The 15,344-nt window shown below is 38.8% G+C and overlaps 1 protein-coding gene across 2 annotated transcripts; it reads right to left on the bottom strand.

Annotated features, from left to right (window-relative positions):
• Window positions 1–257: 257 nt before the first annotated feature.
• LOC121957024 (NACHT, LRR and PYD domains-containing protein 3-like) lies at window positions 258–11,355 on the bottom strand. 2 transcript variants are annotated; one of them, XM_088069238.1, is made up of 13 exons: window positions 11,220–11,355; window positions 10,478–10,742; window positions 9,848–10,009; window positions 9,682–9,734; window positions 9,306–9,539; window positions 6,273–8,151; window positions 5,488–5,661; window positions 4,923–5,090; window positions 4,428–4,601; window positions 3,401–3,574; window positions 2,865–3,038; window positions 2,673–2,722; window positions 258–1,906 (listed from the first exon to the last, which is right to left on the bottom strand). In XM_088069238.1, exons 2-13 carry the CDS (start codon window positions 10,708–10,710, stop codon window positions 1,392–1,394), a joined length of 3,990 nt encoding a protein of 1,329 aa, XP_087925364.1. In that variant the 5' UTR covers window positions 10,711–10,742; window positions 11,220–11,355; the 3' UTR covers window positions 258–1,391. The 2 variants fall into 2 exon arrangements, with proteins under 2 accessions (XP_087925364.1, XP_042361446.2); XM_042505512.2 differs by having other exon boundaries at window positions 9,306–9,542.
• Between the last annotated feature and the right edge of the window lie 3,989 nt (window positions 11,356–15,344).

Below are 15,344 nucleotides of genomic sequence, written 5' to 3' on the forward strand. Positions count from 1 at the left end.
AACCAAAGCGAAACAGTGCAAAACATTTTGAAATTAAACGTTTGCCACACTCTGCTGTGTTGACTACTTTCAGTTTAATCTATGTGCGTACATAGTGTCTTAAGGTGCAGAATGAAACCTGTGGGAAGAGGGAAGTTGGGTGGTGGCTGTCTATGTATTTTAACAGCAACTGCCACTTTCGACATTCAGTCAGGGTCAGAAAACTCTGTTTAAGATTTTTTTGTTCGCCAGAATCAATATATACGCACACAAAGAAAAATGCTTCAATACTGTTTTTATTTTGCAGGCAAACGTATAAAAAAGGAACAGGGGCAAAAGTGTCCTTCTCTGTGTCAATGATTTCATTTTACATTTCAACCAGATATCAGAAGTGTAATAAAAAAGATTAGATGTTAGCAGATCAAAATTTATTTCATATGTGTCACTGTACTATCTGATGGATTTTTTTTCTATTAGCTGACCTGAAAAGATGATAAAAATCACATTCAAGCAGGAAACTTGCAGATGAACAAGTTCTGGCCTGTCAGTTATCAAAATGAAAGTAGATACAATAAGATAAGAAAAGAGAACTGTAAGAAGGAATTCAGACAAGCTTGTTTTTTGCGGAAGTTCATACAGTGTGAAAAGAATAAGCAAACAAATCGTTATTGTGCCAGTTTGAAATGTACCCTGATGGGGGAGCATACCTGCTGTCAAAAGCACAAGAGAACACCTATTTTATATGCCATACTAGAAAAATGGTTGGATTGAGTAGGAATGACGTGCTATGACCCCTCTTAGCAGCTCAACTGATCATCACAAAACAATGCAATACAATTTATATGCATATATACAGTCAAAATATGTATTGCTACACGAGATATGACTTTGTGCTGACATGAATGCAAGAGGCACTCAGTGAGTTGTTTTTTTAAGTTGCCAATTATTTTAAGATTTTATGTTGCAAAGTTAGAAAACAAATCCTATTTCCAATTGTCTGAACATTTTTAAGAATTTTGAAAGTTGGACTTGATGAATAATTTCAGTGCATTTTAAGACTTTTATTGGAACCATGCTTTCAAATAAAAAAATATTCAAACTTTATACAGGAGTGAGACATGGGCCTTTATTTGGCTTAATTTTTTTTTTTTTTTTTGATACATATTATGATATTTACAAAGTCTAAGTTTACCTTTTGTTCTTTTTTAAAGACCCTATCAGACCCTAAAATGGGTGTTTATTATTTGGGAACCCTCAGACCCATATTTTCAAAACTGTATGTTAGCCTTATCTTTGACAAAAGTTAAGATTTGTTCTAACATGAAATTATTGGACAACATGTATTGCATGTAGCCAGCAGGGAGTATAGCTCTATTTAGTTATACATCTAATGTTTTCACAAAGATTTGTGGTTACTTTAGTTTACAGAGGTGAATTGATCCCTCAAGTAAATTGAAACCAGGATGGAGTGGCTCAGTGAAAGTTGTACAGACTGTGTACAGGTGGATCACTGTTCCAGAGGAGACCTCAAAAAAGGACAAAATACCAGCTGGCCAGTCCAGATACACTCCTATGGTATCTCTGTATGTTCTTCGATCGAAGTGCTGACAAGAATTGTTGTGATTAAAGGAGCCGTTACCAAACCAGCACCAAGACTTTTCATTATGTCCCAAAGTATAGTCTCCTGTACAGTCTCCCATCCTGTCTATACTTTTGTACGCCACTCCAACATTAGCTTTAACACACTCGACCTCCCAGTAATGGCGCCCGGTCAGACCCTCCTCACACAGCACTTGAAAAGTAGCAAATCTGTCTGGATTTTCAGGATATGGCTGCTTCTCACTAACATATGTTGCCTTTTTGTTCTCTTCACTCAAAATTATAGTCACGCCCGCTGTGTTGGGGTCCAGTGTCAGATCACAGGCATCTGAAATCAAAAAGAAAGAGCAGTTATTTAGCGGAGTATTTTTGCTGTGTAAGTGTGATCTCTGATTGTTTAAGTATCATTAAATAAGAGGTGTCTTACATCACAGTCAACAGATTAAGACATTGGAATAGAGTCAATACAACTATCAAAAGACCACTTTCCCTTTCTATTATGCTGAAAACCACACGAGTCACGTAGACAAAATCCGCAAGACTTTATGTCTCTAAATGTGCTGCAGCTAAGCCGCAGCCAAGCTGCTCTTGAGCAGCGCTGCTCTTGCAGGCTGTGTGGCTGTTCTAACCTGTAAACACGACACTGCAATAAAAAAAACAACAGGTTCTGGGGCGCCTGGTGGCTCAGTGGATAGAGTGGTGCCCCACATATAGAGGTAGTGTCCTTGCCGCAGCAGCCGCGGGTCCAATTCCAGCTTGGAGCTTTTGCTGCATGTCACTCCCTTTCTCTCGCCCCCTTTCACACTTAAGCTGTCCTGTCCATTAAAGGCATTAATCCCCAAAAAATAATCCTAAAAAAACCCTAACATGTTCTGTGATAAAACGGATATCTGTGATAACAGGACAAAAGTCCACAGGTAATCAAGCTAATCCATGAATGTGCTACTGCTATTCAACTCCATTGTGCATTCTCTTTTTTGTTTTTTAACATTTGAAGCTTTTATTTAGGTTTTCAAATGAAGCTGTCAATTTATTTCATCACATTTATAATATCATTATAAAATATATATATATATAAATATATATATTCTTACACTTTCTCAGTAGCTTTGGGTCAAACCAATATTCTTCATTTTGGTCCACACTGATGGTAAATAGAGAGACAGCAGGGAACAACATCAAAAATATTGTTGCATAGACACTTATACTCAAACAAAGTGAATCTTGAATAATAAAAATGTGTAATATATGAGTAGAACAGTAGACAGTAGGCTGTTTGAGCATACTTGAGTTTTTCCAGACTGCAGCGTGAATCTCTCTGTATTTCGGTCAGCAGCTCAACTCCTCGACCTGTCAGGTGATTAAAGCTCAGGTCCAGCTCCCTGAGGCTGCAGTGGTCAGACCTCAGAGCCGAGGCCAGGGCAGCACATCCATCTCCTGTCACTTTGCAGAATGACAGCCTACAGAAACCAAACCACTGACATTTTAGGTGTGTGGTACATGCCCTTATCAGCAGCAATTTCCACTTGTTAACATGACAATGACCCCTATTTGATTCGTCATTTATCAGGCTCTCCCTTTGGACTTGTAGCACCATGCATCACACAAACTGACACTTTCAAAGCAGGAGGCAAACAATACAAAGGGTAAGCTAAGTGTGTGTACCCTCTACATAGAGAAATTATGTTTAGAGGTAAATTTGAAACTCCTTTTTAAGGCTGTATAGAGGAACAATACTGCTGTGTTGGCAATTTCAAAATGCAGAATCCGTTTATATCAAATAGTAAAGTGAAAGTGAATAAGAGCTATTTATTACACTGACCTGAGTGTTTTCAAAACACAGTGTTGGTTTATCAGAGCGTCACAGAGCGCCATCACTCCTGAGTCCTGCAGGTCATTGTAGCTGAGGTCCAGCTCCGTCAGGCGGGAAGATATGGAGCCGAGTGCTGAGGCCAAAGTCTTACAGCCATCCTCAGTGAGTCTATTATGTCTGAGACTGAAAGACAAACGCAGGAATATATATTTAGTTCAAACTGCTGCCACTGTGATACACTCCCAGGTAAGATGATGATTTTTTTTCCAGGTTTATCTTATTTATTTTTTGTATATATTTTTTTTAATCAACAGTTTTGAGAACAGTACATTCAGTGATCAGTACTAAAATTTACAAATGAAAATATATGAGACAAGTAGGCACGAACCAGACGGACAAAAATCAAATCAAATCAAACCAAATAGACACAGGTATAAACACACACGGGTTACTTAATTAGTTACATAATAAAGCTTTAAAATTTGCAGAAATTAATAGTTTGGGTTAATTCTTTTAAATTGTATATAGTTTATATGATGTTTATCTTTGGGAAGGTGGTACCTCACCTCACAACCCAGAGGTCCTGTGTCCATGCCTCGAGGTCAGAGCCAAGTCTGATCTGGTGCGGCATCTGACCTGTCAAGACATGGACACAGGACCTCTGGGGTACCACCACATGCCACGGAGGCTCAATGGGATTGGCATCTGGGGAATTTGGAGGCCAGATTGATGCCTTGAGCTCCTTGTCATATTCCTTGGGCTAGTTTTTACAGTGTGACATGGTGCATTGTCCTATTGGGGGGCCACTGACACTGATGGGTGTACTTGGTCTCCGATGGTGTCTGAGGGGGTGGTGCATGTTAAGTAAAATCCATATAAATGCCAGGACTCAAAGTTTCCCAGAGAAACATTTCAAGGTACCAAAATAACTGAAGGTATTCACGTCACATCAGTGGTTTTACTGTTTTGGCTGAGCGGTGTATATTTCGGTTCATTCTTTTTCTATTTTGAATGTTTTCAACAATCTTGTACATACCTCAGTACCTCCAGAGTGCAGTTTTCATTCAGCAGCCAAGTAGAGAGAATCTTCATTTCCGCATCTTTAAAAATGGTGTAATTCAATTCCAGCTCTCGGAGGTTACTTGGGTTCGATGTGAGTGCTGTCACCAGTTCCCTGCAGATTTCTGTAATCCTAGAATTTTTGTTCAGTCTTTTGGTGCAGAGATGATAAAAATGCCATTATGTTAAGAAATACAGAAATTGGTTGTACTGTCTGTCTCTACCAAACTGATTCATGATCCAAAATAAGTTGACATCAGCTAGCTGCATAGTGGTTTCAGGATTAGAGCTTTAACAACAATGATACATCTATCAAGAATTACTTATTCAAAGACAACTGGACTGGCATTTTTTAGCAGGACAGCAATTTAACGATGTGGACCATGTTTTTGTAGAGCATTTCTGCCAAATGACATGGCCAAGAACCTTTTATTCTTACTTAATTTTTTGAGGGAAGTTGTGTGAAACTTACCTGAGCTTCTCCAGTTTAGGGCTGCATAGCCCAACAGAAAGAAAAGGGCATAAAAAATGTTCCAGTATGTTTTCACTCAGCTCCAGTTCTTTTAGATTTGGGAGGAACAATTTGACTGCTGATGCCATACTTTCACACTGTGTTGATGAGTGCCCTCTACCTGAGAGACTACACAAAAGCACATGAAATCTGTCACATGAATGCATGTATAAATGTTTCTGGACAAAAGGGTTAACTGACCAACTGACAGGTTGACAGACCAGCCAACATTGCCTTCCCTAAGGCCATGCTGCTGGCATGACCAACACTGACTGAAGGTGTATGCAGTTTAACATTATTGTCTTATGTATAGCCTCATCCTAGGTTGACTATCTGTATGCACATTATCTGTTTTTGTGTATTAATCCTACAGGATAAAACACAGAAGCACAGTTAAATGTAGAAAAATGACCTCTTTTTTATATATTTCACTTTTTACACAAATGTATGGCTAGAATGCACTAAAAAACAACAGAGAAGAAAAAACAAGTAGCAACACAATACAATTAATGATGGCTTTACTCACCTCAAAGCTTCAAGTTCACACTGAGAGTTGAGCAGCCCATCAATGAAGGTGTCTACAGTGTTCTCATAGAAGTTAGTGTTCGTCAGGTGTAGTTCAGTTAGCACAGAGTTTGGCATTCGAAGAGCTGAGGAGATTGTTTCACAAAGCCATCTTTGGAGACACACCCCTGAGATCCTGCAGAGAATTAAAAAAGATCAGGTAAAGTTTTGAAACCAACATGTGTATTAAAGTAATCCTATCATTTAGGTCCCATGGCACACAACATCTGTTTTGCTTTATTGTATGTTTGTTTTTACTAAATTAAACAATTAAAATAAAACATTTCTATTCTATTCTAAAAGTTTGGAGCCCCTACGGCACATGAGAGGAGGAAAAAAAATTGATGGTTGAAAAATATAAAGATAATTACTTTTGCATTTTCCCGAGAAACTTTTGTGTCCGATTTGTCAAGAGGTCTGCGTGGTTATACTGTAGCAGCCTTGTGTCCTTTCCTTTTTAGACAATTTAAATAAGGTGAACCCAAAATATTCTTAGGAGAATGCTTGAGTTTTTTTTTTTTTGTTTTTTTTTTAGTACTTCACCCATCCATTTTTTCCCATCTATTTTTGTCTCCCCAATCTTTTTTCTTTCTCTTTTTTTCCACCCATCTAGGTTTTTCTCCCCTACTTTTATTTTGTTTGTTTTTTCGCTCGTCTTTGTTTTTTCTTTGTCATATTCCCATAGATGCTCTTTGACAGAGTGATTGCATGCAACACAAATATACTACTGTTTGGTAAACATCTCACCTCACTTTTCTGCTGTTCCTCACAGCTGGGAGAAGCCTGAAAATACCTTTTTCTGTTGGTCTGTATTTCTTCATGTTGAACTCATCAAGAGGTGTATTTGACATTAGAATTGCATCGGCCAGAGCTGAGCACTGAACTGGGGTGAGCTGTGTTTCTGGGACGTGATCTGGTTTCAGAAACTTCTGCACAGTATCGTGAAGAGAACTGTCTTTCAGCTCAATCAGGCAGTGAACAAGGTTCAGACATCTTTCAGGTGAGCAGTCCCCTAAATCTATTTCTAACAGACTTTTCCTTATTTCCGCGACAACTGCAGAGTGTTCCTCTTCCTGCTGAATCAGGCCTTGAAGCAGTTCTTGTGTTGATTGTAGGGACATGCCAATAAGGAACCGAAGGAACATGTCTAGTTCTCCTGTGTTTCTCAGAGTTGAATTAGCAATTGAAATTTCTATCAACTCATCCAAAGGTAAATCAACTGGATCTGCATCCAAGGTAGACTTCAGTTCCTCAACAGACCCTCTGAGGAGATAATCCATGAGGCTTACAGAATCAATTTTCTTTCTTGCAAAGCTGCGGTACACAAAGAGAGCAGCAAAGTACTCCTGGACTGTCAGATGCACGAAGCAGTAGAGTTTCTTTCTGTTGAAGACACTCTCTTCTTTGAATATCTCCGTGCACAACCCGCACTGAACTCCAGCTTTGTGTATGTCAATGCCATAGTTTTTTAGATCATTGCCAGTAAATATGATTTTGCCTTCATTCAAATGCTCAAATGCCATTCTGCCCAATTTAAAAATGAATCCTTCATTCGACTCTAAAATCTCTTCTGACTCATCCTTATGTTCGTATTTTTCTGCGGCTACCTGCATTTGAATGCAAAGGAAGTGCGTGTACATCTCAGTGAGAGTTGTAGGTATCTTTATGTCTTCATCTTGATTCTTGTCCATTTTGAGCAGCAAGTACGCAAGAACTTTTGCCGCAATCCAACAAAATATGGGTATGTGACACATGATGTACAAGCTCCGGGACATCGTAATATTGTTGATGATTCTCTCGGCAACGGCCTTGTCCTCAACTCTCTTCCTGAAGTACTCTATTTTTTGTGGATCATTAAATCCTCTGACCTCAGTCCACTGGTATACATGCTTGCGAGGGATGCGCTGAATGGCCCCTGGTCTTGAAGTAATCCAGACGAGAGCAGAGGGCAGGAGATGCTCCCGGATTAGGTTGGTCACCAGAGTGTCCACTGATGATTCCTTGCTGACATCTGTCAGTCTTCTGGTTTTTTCAAAGTTCAGTTGAAGCTGGCTTTCATCGAGACCATCAAAAATGAACAGAACTTTGTGATTAGCAAATATTCTTGCAACTGCTATGCTCTTAAGTTCTGGATGGAATTCTCTCACAAGTGTGACAAGGCTAAACTGTTCTTCTGTGACCAGATTTAGCTCCCTGAATGGTAGCACAAAGATGAAGTCCAAGTCCTGATTGGCTCTCCCATCTGCCCAGTCAAGGATGAACTTCTTCACAGAGACAGTTTTTCCAATGCCGGCAATTCCTTTTGTCATCACTGTCCTGATAGCTCTCACTTCACCTCCGTCTTGCCCAGATGAAGCCCTAATTTCTGGTGTACTTGTAAAGATATCATTGCAATTGATTTTCGTGCCCTCTGCTGTTTGACACCTCGCCTTATCTTGAATCTCCCAGATCTCGTGTTCTGCATTGATACGTTCACTCTCTCCCTGTATAATGTGAAGCTCAGTGTAAATTTTGTCCAATGATTTTGCATCCTTGTGATCTTTATCAGTGCCTTCAAACTCAAATCTGAACTTTTCCCTGAGATATGCTTTGTGCTTTGTGATGACTTCCTTGATGACATCTTCCGCTGCAATGAAAGAGTATCAAAACATAATCAGAACAGTTTCTTAAAGACCACATCAGTATTCTGAACTGTCTACTAGTGATGGTGCAAAAACTAAACACAATAATCTTTTTGATCGACTCTTTTTAGTGTCCAGTACATACAAGGGATTATACATCCGTAATGTGTCATAATGTGGTGCAGAAACAGCACCGAATGAACAAGTGAGGACCAATTAAATCAGCCTAGTGTTGAGACCTCAAGGCCAATAGTGCATTCACACGCTCCTCAAATGACCATTTTTCCAACTTTGGTGTGCTAATGAGCTTTAAGTTGTAATGTGAAAAAAATGGATGCTACAAAGATGTGTTGTATCTTATTGATCAGAGCATTTAAACAACACAGAATCAGAAACAACAATCAAACAAACAGGTTAGCCATGAAATATGAACAGGACCTAATTATTCGGATTATTCTGACACTACATCAGTGCAGCACAAGGCTGTGGAGGGATGTCTACTTCTTGCCCCTCAAAGAACAACAAATCTTGAGCTTACAGAACTAACTACAAACAAGGTGGTTGCTGAATCTATGCATTTAAATTAATATTTTCTCCTTATTAAAGTTTTGTGGTGTGTCAAATGTAATTTTTATGGAGTGTGAGAAATGAATACATATTTTGCAAAAGTATCAAAACTTGAAAGGTTCAAAGGGTCTGATACATTTATATACATCAATTCAAAGCAACCAATTCTGTGAAAAGAATCAGTTCATCCATCACAACATTTGATCTTGTTACTAATGCATTAAATTGCAACAATGTTTTATTACAAAACTGTGCTATCACATAGACCTTGGTCAATGTTTTATGGCTGAATACTATCTGTCATGGTTGCACAAGTCGGGTTATTACGACACTAACCATTCTAAACATCAGAACTGATGAAATGACATAAAGATCAGAGTCCACACACTAGAATATGCTCCCATACCACAAAGGTGACATTTTGAGCAACATGCTCTTCACCTGACACCTGATGAAGACTTAAGCTTCAAAAAGTCACCTTCGTGGAAGCATCTACTGACTGATCTCTTGTCCATCACCTAATATTTTAATTGTCTGATTGTGCATGCTTTTGCATATTTTTTTAAAAACTCTTAAAAAAGACCTCACGTACTTTCACATGTCTCCGGCTGAATGTCCCGGAGGATGTTATAGAAGGCAGATTTGGCTGTTACAGTTGTGAGGGTCTTGTAGAGCTCTCGCATCTGCTGCTGGGTGGTCCTGGCGGCCTTGATGTTGTCGTACATCTCTTTATGCATCAAGTTCTGCTGGAACATCTGATCCGCTATTGTTATCACTAAAGTAACGTTCTGAATAAGCTTAGCCCTGTTGTTGTCCACCCAGTCAGCTTCTTTAGTAAAGATTCAAAAAACAAAGACAATGTCAAGTTATCATATTTTGACAGAATTTAATAATGTGCATATTTTCGTGATGCAGTATTTTATAATCAGCAAGTGAAATCAAGATGTAATTCTCAAACTTGAACTCACCTTTCTCTTCTGTTGTGGCTGAAGTAGAATCACTGGTTTCAGAGTGGCATGGACTGATAAATAGCAAAAACAATGTAAGAGTTAACAGTTAGCAACATTTAGAACTACATGTATTGGTAGCAATTGTCATTTATGTACACATACTAGTACTGTTTTAGTGTCTTACCTCGGGTTGTTAACTTTATCAACAGGGTATTCACGTGCCAGAGCACTGCTCCTCTCACTACGACCGCTTTTTTCAGAGGAAGTTTCTCCTTCTTGCCTCCTTGAAGTCTCCTCTTGTGTTGTCTCCTTTAAAGCTTCTCCCTCCTTCTGCAGAGATGGCGGTCTTTGGAGGAGAAAAGATGTTTCACTACTTTTCACTACAATTTCTCATTTTGAAAGTATTAAAATGTCAACTAGTTTGAACAAATAACATACTCCACTACAAACATAGCTGTCCTGAGAACAGCAAATCTTGGTTTCATTTTGTAGAGGGTTGATAGATACAAACTGCTTTGAAAGTGAAAGTAAAAAACAAGAACATTTTTAATCTGCATCCATTTTGTATTAATAATTAATTTGATACCAAAAGGGCCTTAAATGTGATGCAGTAAATTTCTAACAGTTGCAAGTTTTTTTTTCATGCCAAACACGCAATAACAACCTTCTTGTGTTGCAAGTAAAAGCAGAGTTTGTCTGATTTGTATTTTTATTCCTCAAAACTCTGAAACAAGTCTTGATGCTGTTGGTTTTACCAAAAAGCTATGTTAGATATTTAATTTGAATATTATTCTGCAATTTTCTGTATACATACATGCTGCTCTTTTCACTACAACTGCGTTTCTCAGAGGAAGTTTCTTCTTTCTGGTTCTTCTTGCTTTTCCTTGAAGTCTCCTTTTCTGTTGTCCCCTCTAAGGCTAGCCCCTCCTCCTGTAGAGATGGACTTCTTTTCTCTATGGTAGAAACATCATCTTTCTTTCGGTCAGGTTTGTAACTGTCATGTTCCTTGTGTTTATCCCTCTGGTGCGCAGAGCTTTTGCCCCCCATGACGTTGTTTCTTCAGTGTCAGCGCAGTGAATCTGTGATTTGGAAGATATTTAAATGCCAACAAATTTGGACAAATAACATGTTCAGCTACAAATATAGCTACCCTCAGAACCGCAAAACTTACTTTCGTTTTGCACAGGGTCAATAGATACGCATTGCCTTGAAAGTAAAAGTAAAAAATCAAAAATGTTTTTGATCTGCATCCATTTTGTGTTTATGATTAACTTGATACAAAAGGGGTCTTATACGTGATTCAGTAGATTTGTAACAGTTGTAAGTTGTTTTATTCACATTAGTGCACACAATAACAAACTTCTTGTGTTGAAAGTAAAAGTCTGCCTGGTTTGTATTTTCATTCTTCAAAACTCTTAAACAACTCTTGATGCTTTTGATTTTACTGAAACTATGTAAAATATTTAACTTAACTAATCATCTGCATTTTTCGGGATACGTTTAAATATCTATTTTCACACAAACAGGCACAGATACATTCAATTAGGTAGTTTTACCTTTCTGTCAGAGGTCCTGTGGTAAGCTGCAGCAGGAAATGAGCATGTTGCGTTTCCATTAGGGTGTATCAACAGTGAACAATACTGCAAATACAAAAGACAACTTTGATCAGATACAGGAAGCCCAACAGTTGGTGGGCAGACCAAGCTGTGTGTGAATTTTGAGTGTGTGTGAATTTTGAGTGTGTGTGAGTTGCAGGAAGGAGGGTGGAGAGATAGAGAGGGAAAGGAATGCATCTATTACAACACGGAAACTCTGATTCCAAAGGACTGACTTAAAATGGTATTTCACTGAAAACTGTTTACTTGACACATGATGCAGAATTATTAGTCTTCTTTAAGATTTTCCAAGAGTAGAATTACCTCCTCCGTATTCCTCCAAAAATCAATAGAGGTTACAACTATAGTTTACATCCATGTCTCTGAAAACATGCACGCTTCACACACATCTTCCTACAGCTACAATCGGGACAGTTTCAGGGTGTGCACCCAAGATCAGTGACACAGTACCTGATCATATGTCTCCATTTCTGTTTCTGAGATATGATCAGATGATCATGATCATGGCCAGGAAAGTGTTTTTGCACAACATTATGATGTCAAGGTTGAAGCTTACTTTGAACTTTTGGATATAAAATGCCATTGCTTCATCATTTTATTCTTTTAGACATCTGTGTGAAATTTTGTCAGAATTACCATTTGAATTCTTGAGCTTTGGCCAAAAACATGTTTTTTTGTGAGGTGACTGATCTTGACTCATGACTGACCAAAAATTCTAATGAGATCAGAGTCTATTTGGACATTTCTGCTAAATTTGAGGAATTTCCTCATGGCCTTTTTAGATATTGTGTTTATGAGAATGAGACAGATGCAAGGTCACAATGACCTTTTGACTACCAAAATCTAATAAGTTCATTGTTAAGTCCCAGTGAATGTTTGTGCCAAACTGGAAGAAATTCCCTGAAGGCCTTTTAGAAATATTGCGTTCATAAGAATGGGATAGATGGACGGACGAAAACATAATGCCTACAGCCACAGTTAACAATGATGTGGAGGCGTAAAATCAATGTATGGACGCGTACTGAAGCAGTCCCTCTCAATTATCACTTTTGACCCAGTGGAGGCGTGTGGCAGTGTTTTTTTCTGCAGAGACTTTGCCCTCTGCTGGTATTTTCTTATTTTTTGTGTCCGATATTTTATGGGCAATTAGACCCACAGAACTCAGGTGAGGTTGGGCCTTTATGAGAAGGCAGCAACCAGGTGCCAGGCCATAAGCAGCAGGCATCCAGGAGACACAGCATCGAAAAACACAAATATAGAGAGGCAAACAAGCTGTTGTGAATGAAGTACCTGAAAGCCATACTTGAGTACAAGTACAGATATCTTACCTAAGAAATTACTTTGGTAGAAGTTAAAGTCACCCAGCAGAATATTACTGTAATAATAGCCTTTAATTATCTGATATTTATTGTATTTAAGTATCAAAAGGAAATTAAAGTAATTTTATCATTAAATGCACTTAAGTAATGAAAGTAGAAGTTGAAGGAACTGCTGTTATTAAAAAAGCAAGCAGTCAAAACAAGGTCAATTTGAAGGATTTAAAGAACAAAATCCAATTTTTCCTTCTCTCCTATTACTTTATTCATACAACACCTCTTCCTTTCTTCCTTCCTTCCCTATTTTGTAGTAAGTAACTAACATGCGTAGGGTAAATGGAGTGAAGTAAAAGTAAAATTTGACAGAAATATAACAACTCAAGTACAGATAGTCCCAAAAATACTTAAGTACTGCAATTATTATTACTTCATTACATTACACCATTGAAAACAAGAGTGAATCTGGCTGAGATTGAAAATGCTAGAAGCAAGGGGGCCAGAAGCAGGGAAGGGGGTCATAAGCTGACCGTACCTCCCTACGTGACATTCGCTTGAAATCAAGGATTGCTGTATCACAGCTAGAGTGATCCCATCGCAGGATGGTCTCTAGTTTTAATATCACAGTTGTTTAAGTGCATTAAAAAACCGTAAGGTTGTTATATTTTTGCTCTGCAAAGCAGATTTTAGTGGAGGCAGGAGGCAAAATCACACCATCCTCCCATCATGGATTTATAAGTGCCTATAAAAAGTATCCCCCCTTAGGACTTTGTCATGCTTTATTGTTTTACAACATTAAACTGCCAACCAACAATAAGACCATAATCTCACCCTTGTACTACAAGACACAACAAGTACTAGTAAAGTGTCAGTGGTGCAGCCAAGTGTTTTGAGTTTCAAAATAATCATTGCAAATAGATTAAACATTTAGAGAGGAAAAGTGAAACTATTCAGCCTAGTAGACCAATGTCTATCACTGTGTTTATCAGTGTTTATTTGCACATAGAGCAGGACGTAAGATTGGATCGGAAGTGGTCTCCTGAGACACATGTGGAGATGCATTTTAAAGCGCATTTTTCCACACCTGTCAGCAGCAGTTCTCCTCTGCTTCCTTCTAATCACATGGAGAGCCCTGTCTCTGCTTGCTTGTGTGTCTCTGGCTGTATGTCTGTGTCTGCTCGTCTCTCTCCCTCTCTATTCAGACGCAACTGACAAACATTGTGGAATCGCTGGATACATATTTATCATTTATCACAATCATATCATGTCATATCTAATACAATCTTTACATTGTTCAAAATTGAGTATTCAGTGTTTTTTCCGGCCAGATTTGCAAGCAGCTCATGGAAAAATAGACCAGATGCGAAACTATCGCTGCAGATCGCAAGCCTGTTGTGGAGCTTGGGGCCGCGTCGCGTCCAGTGTCAATGGTCTGATAACTCAACACGGGCACCGAAAGGAAGCAGGCAGCGCTTCATGGAAAACTGTCTGCATCTAGTGTGTAATGCCAGGTGTGAATAGACAGACATAGAGCTGTCCACTTGTGATTTAATCACCCGACACACATGTTAATATTTGGTATAAGCAGAGCCAAAGTCTATTTAGAGGCTCCACAGGCCCTAAATTTGAGGTTTGAGCTCCTGTCTGTCAATCAATAAATGCTATACCGCTGTTTGTGACTCAGACCTTGAGTGGAATATGCTCTCCTCTGATCCTCCTTTTTAGCACAACATTAATTTTAAGAATTAGGTAGCAGAAACTACATTAATTTTATAGATAATCTGTGAAAAAGTAGTAAATTATTAGAGTTTGAAGGTAGAAACTTAAACATAAAAGCTCACAAAAATTACGGTGAGGAGTAGACCTATGTTATTTAAAGTACATATTTATGAAAGGGGTAATCCCACGCACATCATCCATTTTACAGGAGGAAGGGGACTAAGGAAGCAGGTCACCATTCTGCCAACACTTCACTTTAAAACTTTAAGGAACGCATTTGCTCCTTAATCACTCTCTCTGCTCCACCTCTGCTTTTTCTCTCTGGCTTCTCTGCACCATCTTTTTTTTAACCTCGCCCTCTTTTCATAAGCTCTCTCTCCTCTGCTGTCAGCTCTAATTAGGCCACTGTGTGTGCCCGTACGTGTGTGTCAGTGTGATTGTGGGTTTGTGTTTTTAAGTGGTCTTAGGAGGCCCATCACTCTGCTGTGCTTCCCCACAGGGTCCCGCTGGTCGAGGGAGACACACACATACACACAGACTATTGCTGATGCCGGGAGCAGGCTTTTGCTGTGGGTCTAATGACTCCCTTTACAGTTGCACTTCCACTCCTTCAGACACAGCATAATATCAAACTGTGGCTGACCAACGACACAAGCACAACAGCAGACCGTCTCAGGAACCTATAAGCCTAAATGGTTACACATTTATCAGTCTATACAGACTTTATACACACATTCTGGTCTGTGGAAGAGATATTAACTCTGCGGTCATGTGCCCTGTAAAGTAATGCAGGTAAGACAGATGTAACCCAGGTGAGTACAGCTCATTATATGTTGGGAGGAGCTAAATATTGAGTGAAAGAACCTCAAGTGCAACACAATTAAAGTCAGGCAAAAGTAAATTTTAGTTATGCATCACATTTACAAAAGAGGGAACATAAAAAAATGTGTCCCAAGAGAAACTCCTCCTTAGATGAGTTGGTTTGGTGCACTGTTCCTATACCTCTAAGAGAGTGGGATTTAAAACTTTTTAA

The sequence above is a fragment of the Plectropomus leopardus genome, chromosome 18 (genome assembly GCF_026936395.1).
Source record: "Plectropomus leopardus strain MGB_pleo_1.0 chromosome 18, ASM2693639v1, whole genome shotgun sequence".
Taxonomy (NCBI): domain Eukaryota; kingdom Metazoa; phylum Chordata; class Actinopteri; order Perciformes; family Serranidae; genus Plectropomus; species Plectropomus leopardus.

Bases quoted from the DNA above. Each gene is read 5' to 3' on its own strand.
- LOC121957024 (XM_042505512.2), bottom strand. From the start codon at position 10,710: ATGGGGGGCAAAAGCTCTGCGCACCAGAGGGATAAACACAAGGAACAT. The intron at 9,735-9,847 runs GTAAGACACTAA...GCTATTTATCAG, and splicing joins GATAAAGTTAACAACCCGAG to TCCATGCCACTCTGAAACCA. The intron at 3,575-4,427 runs GTATGTACAAGA...TTTGTCTTTCAG, and splicing joins TGCACTCTGGAGGTACTGAG to TCTCAGACATAATAGACTCA.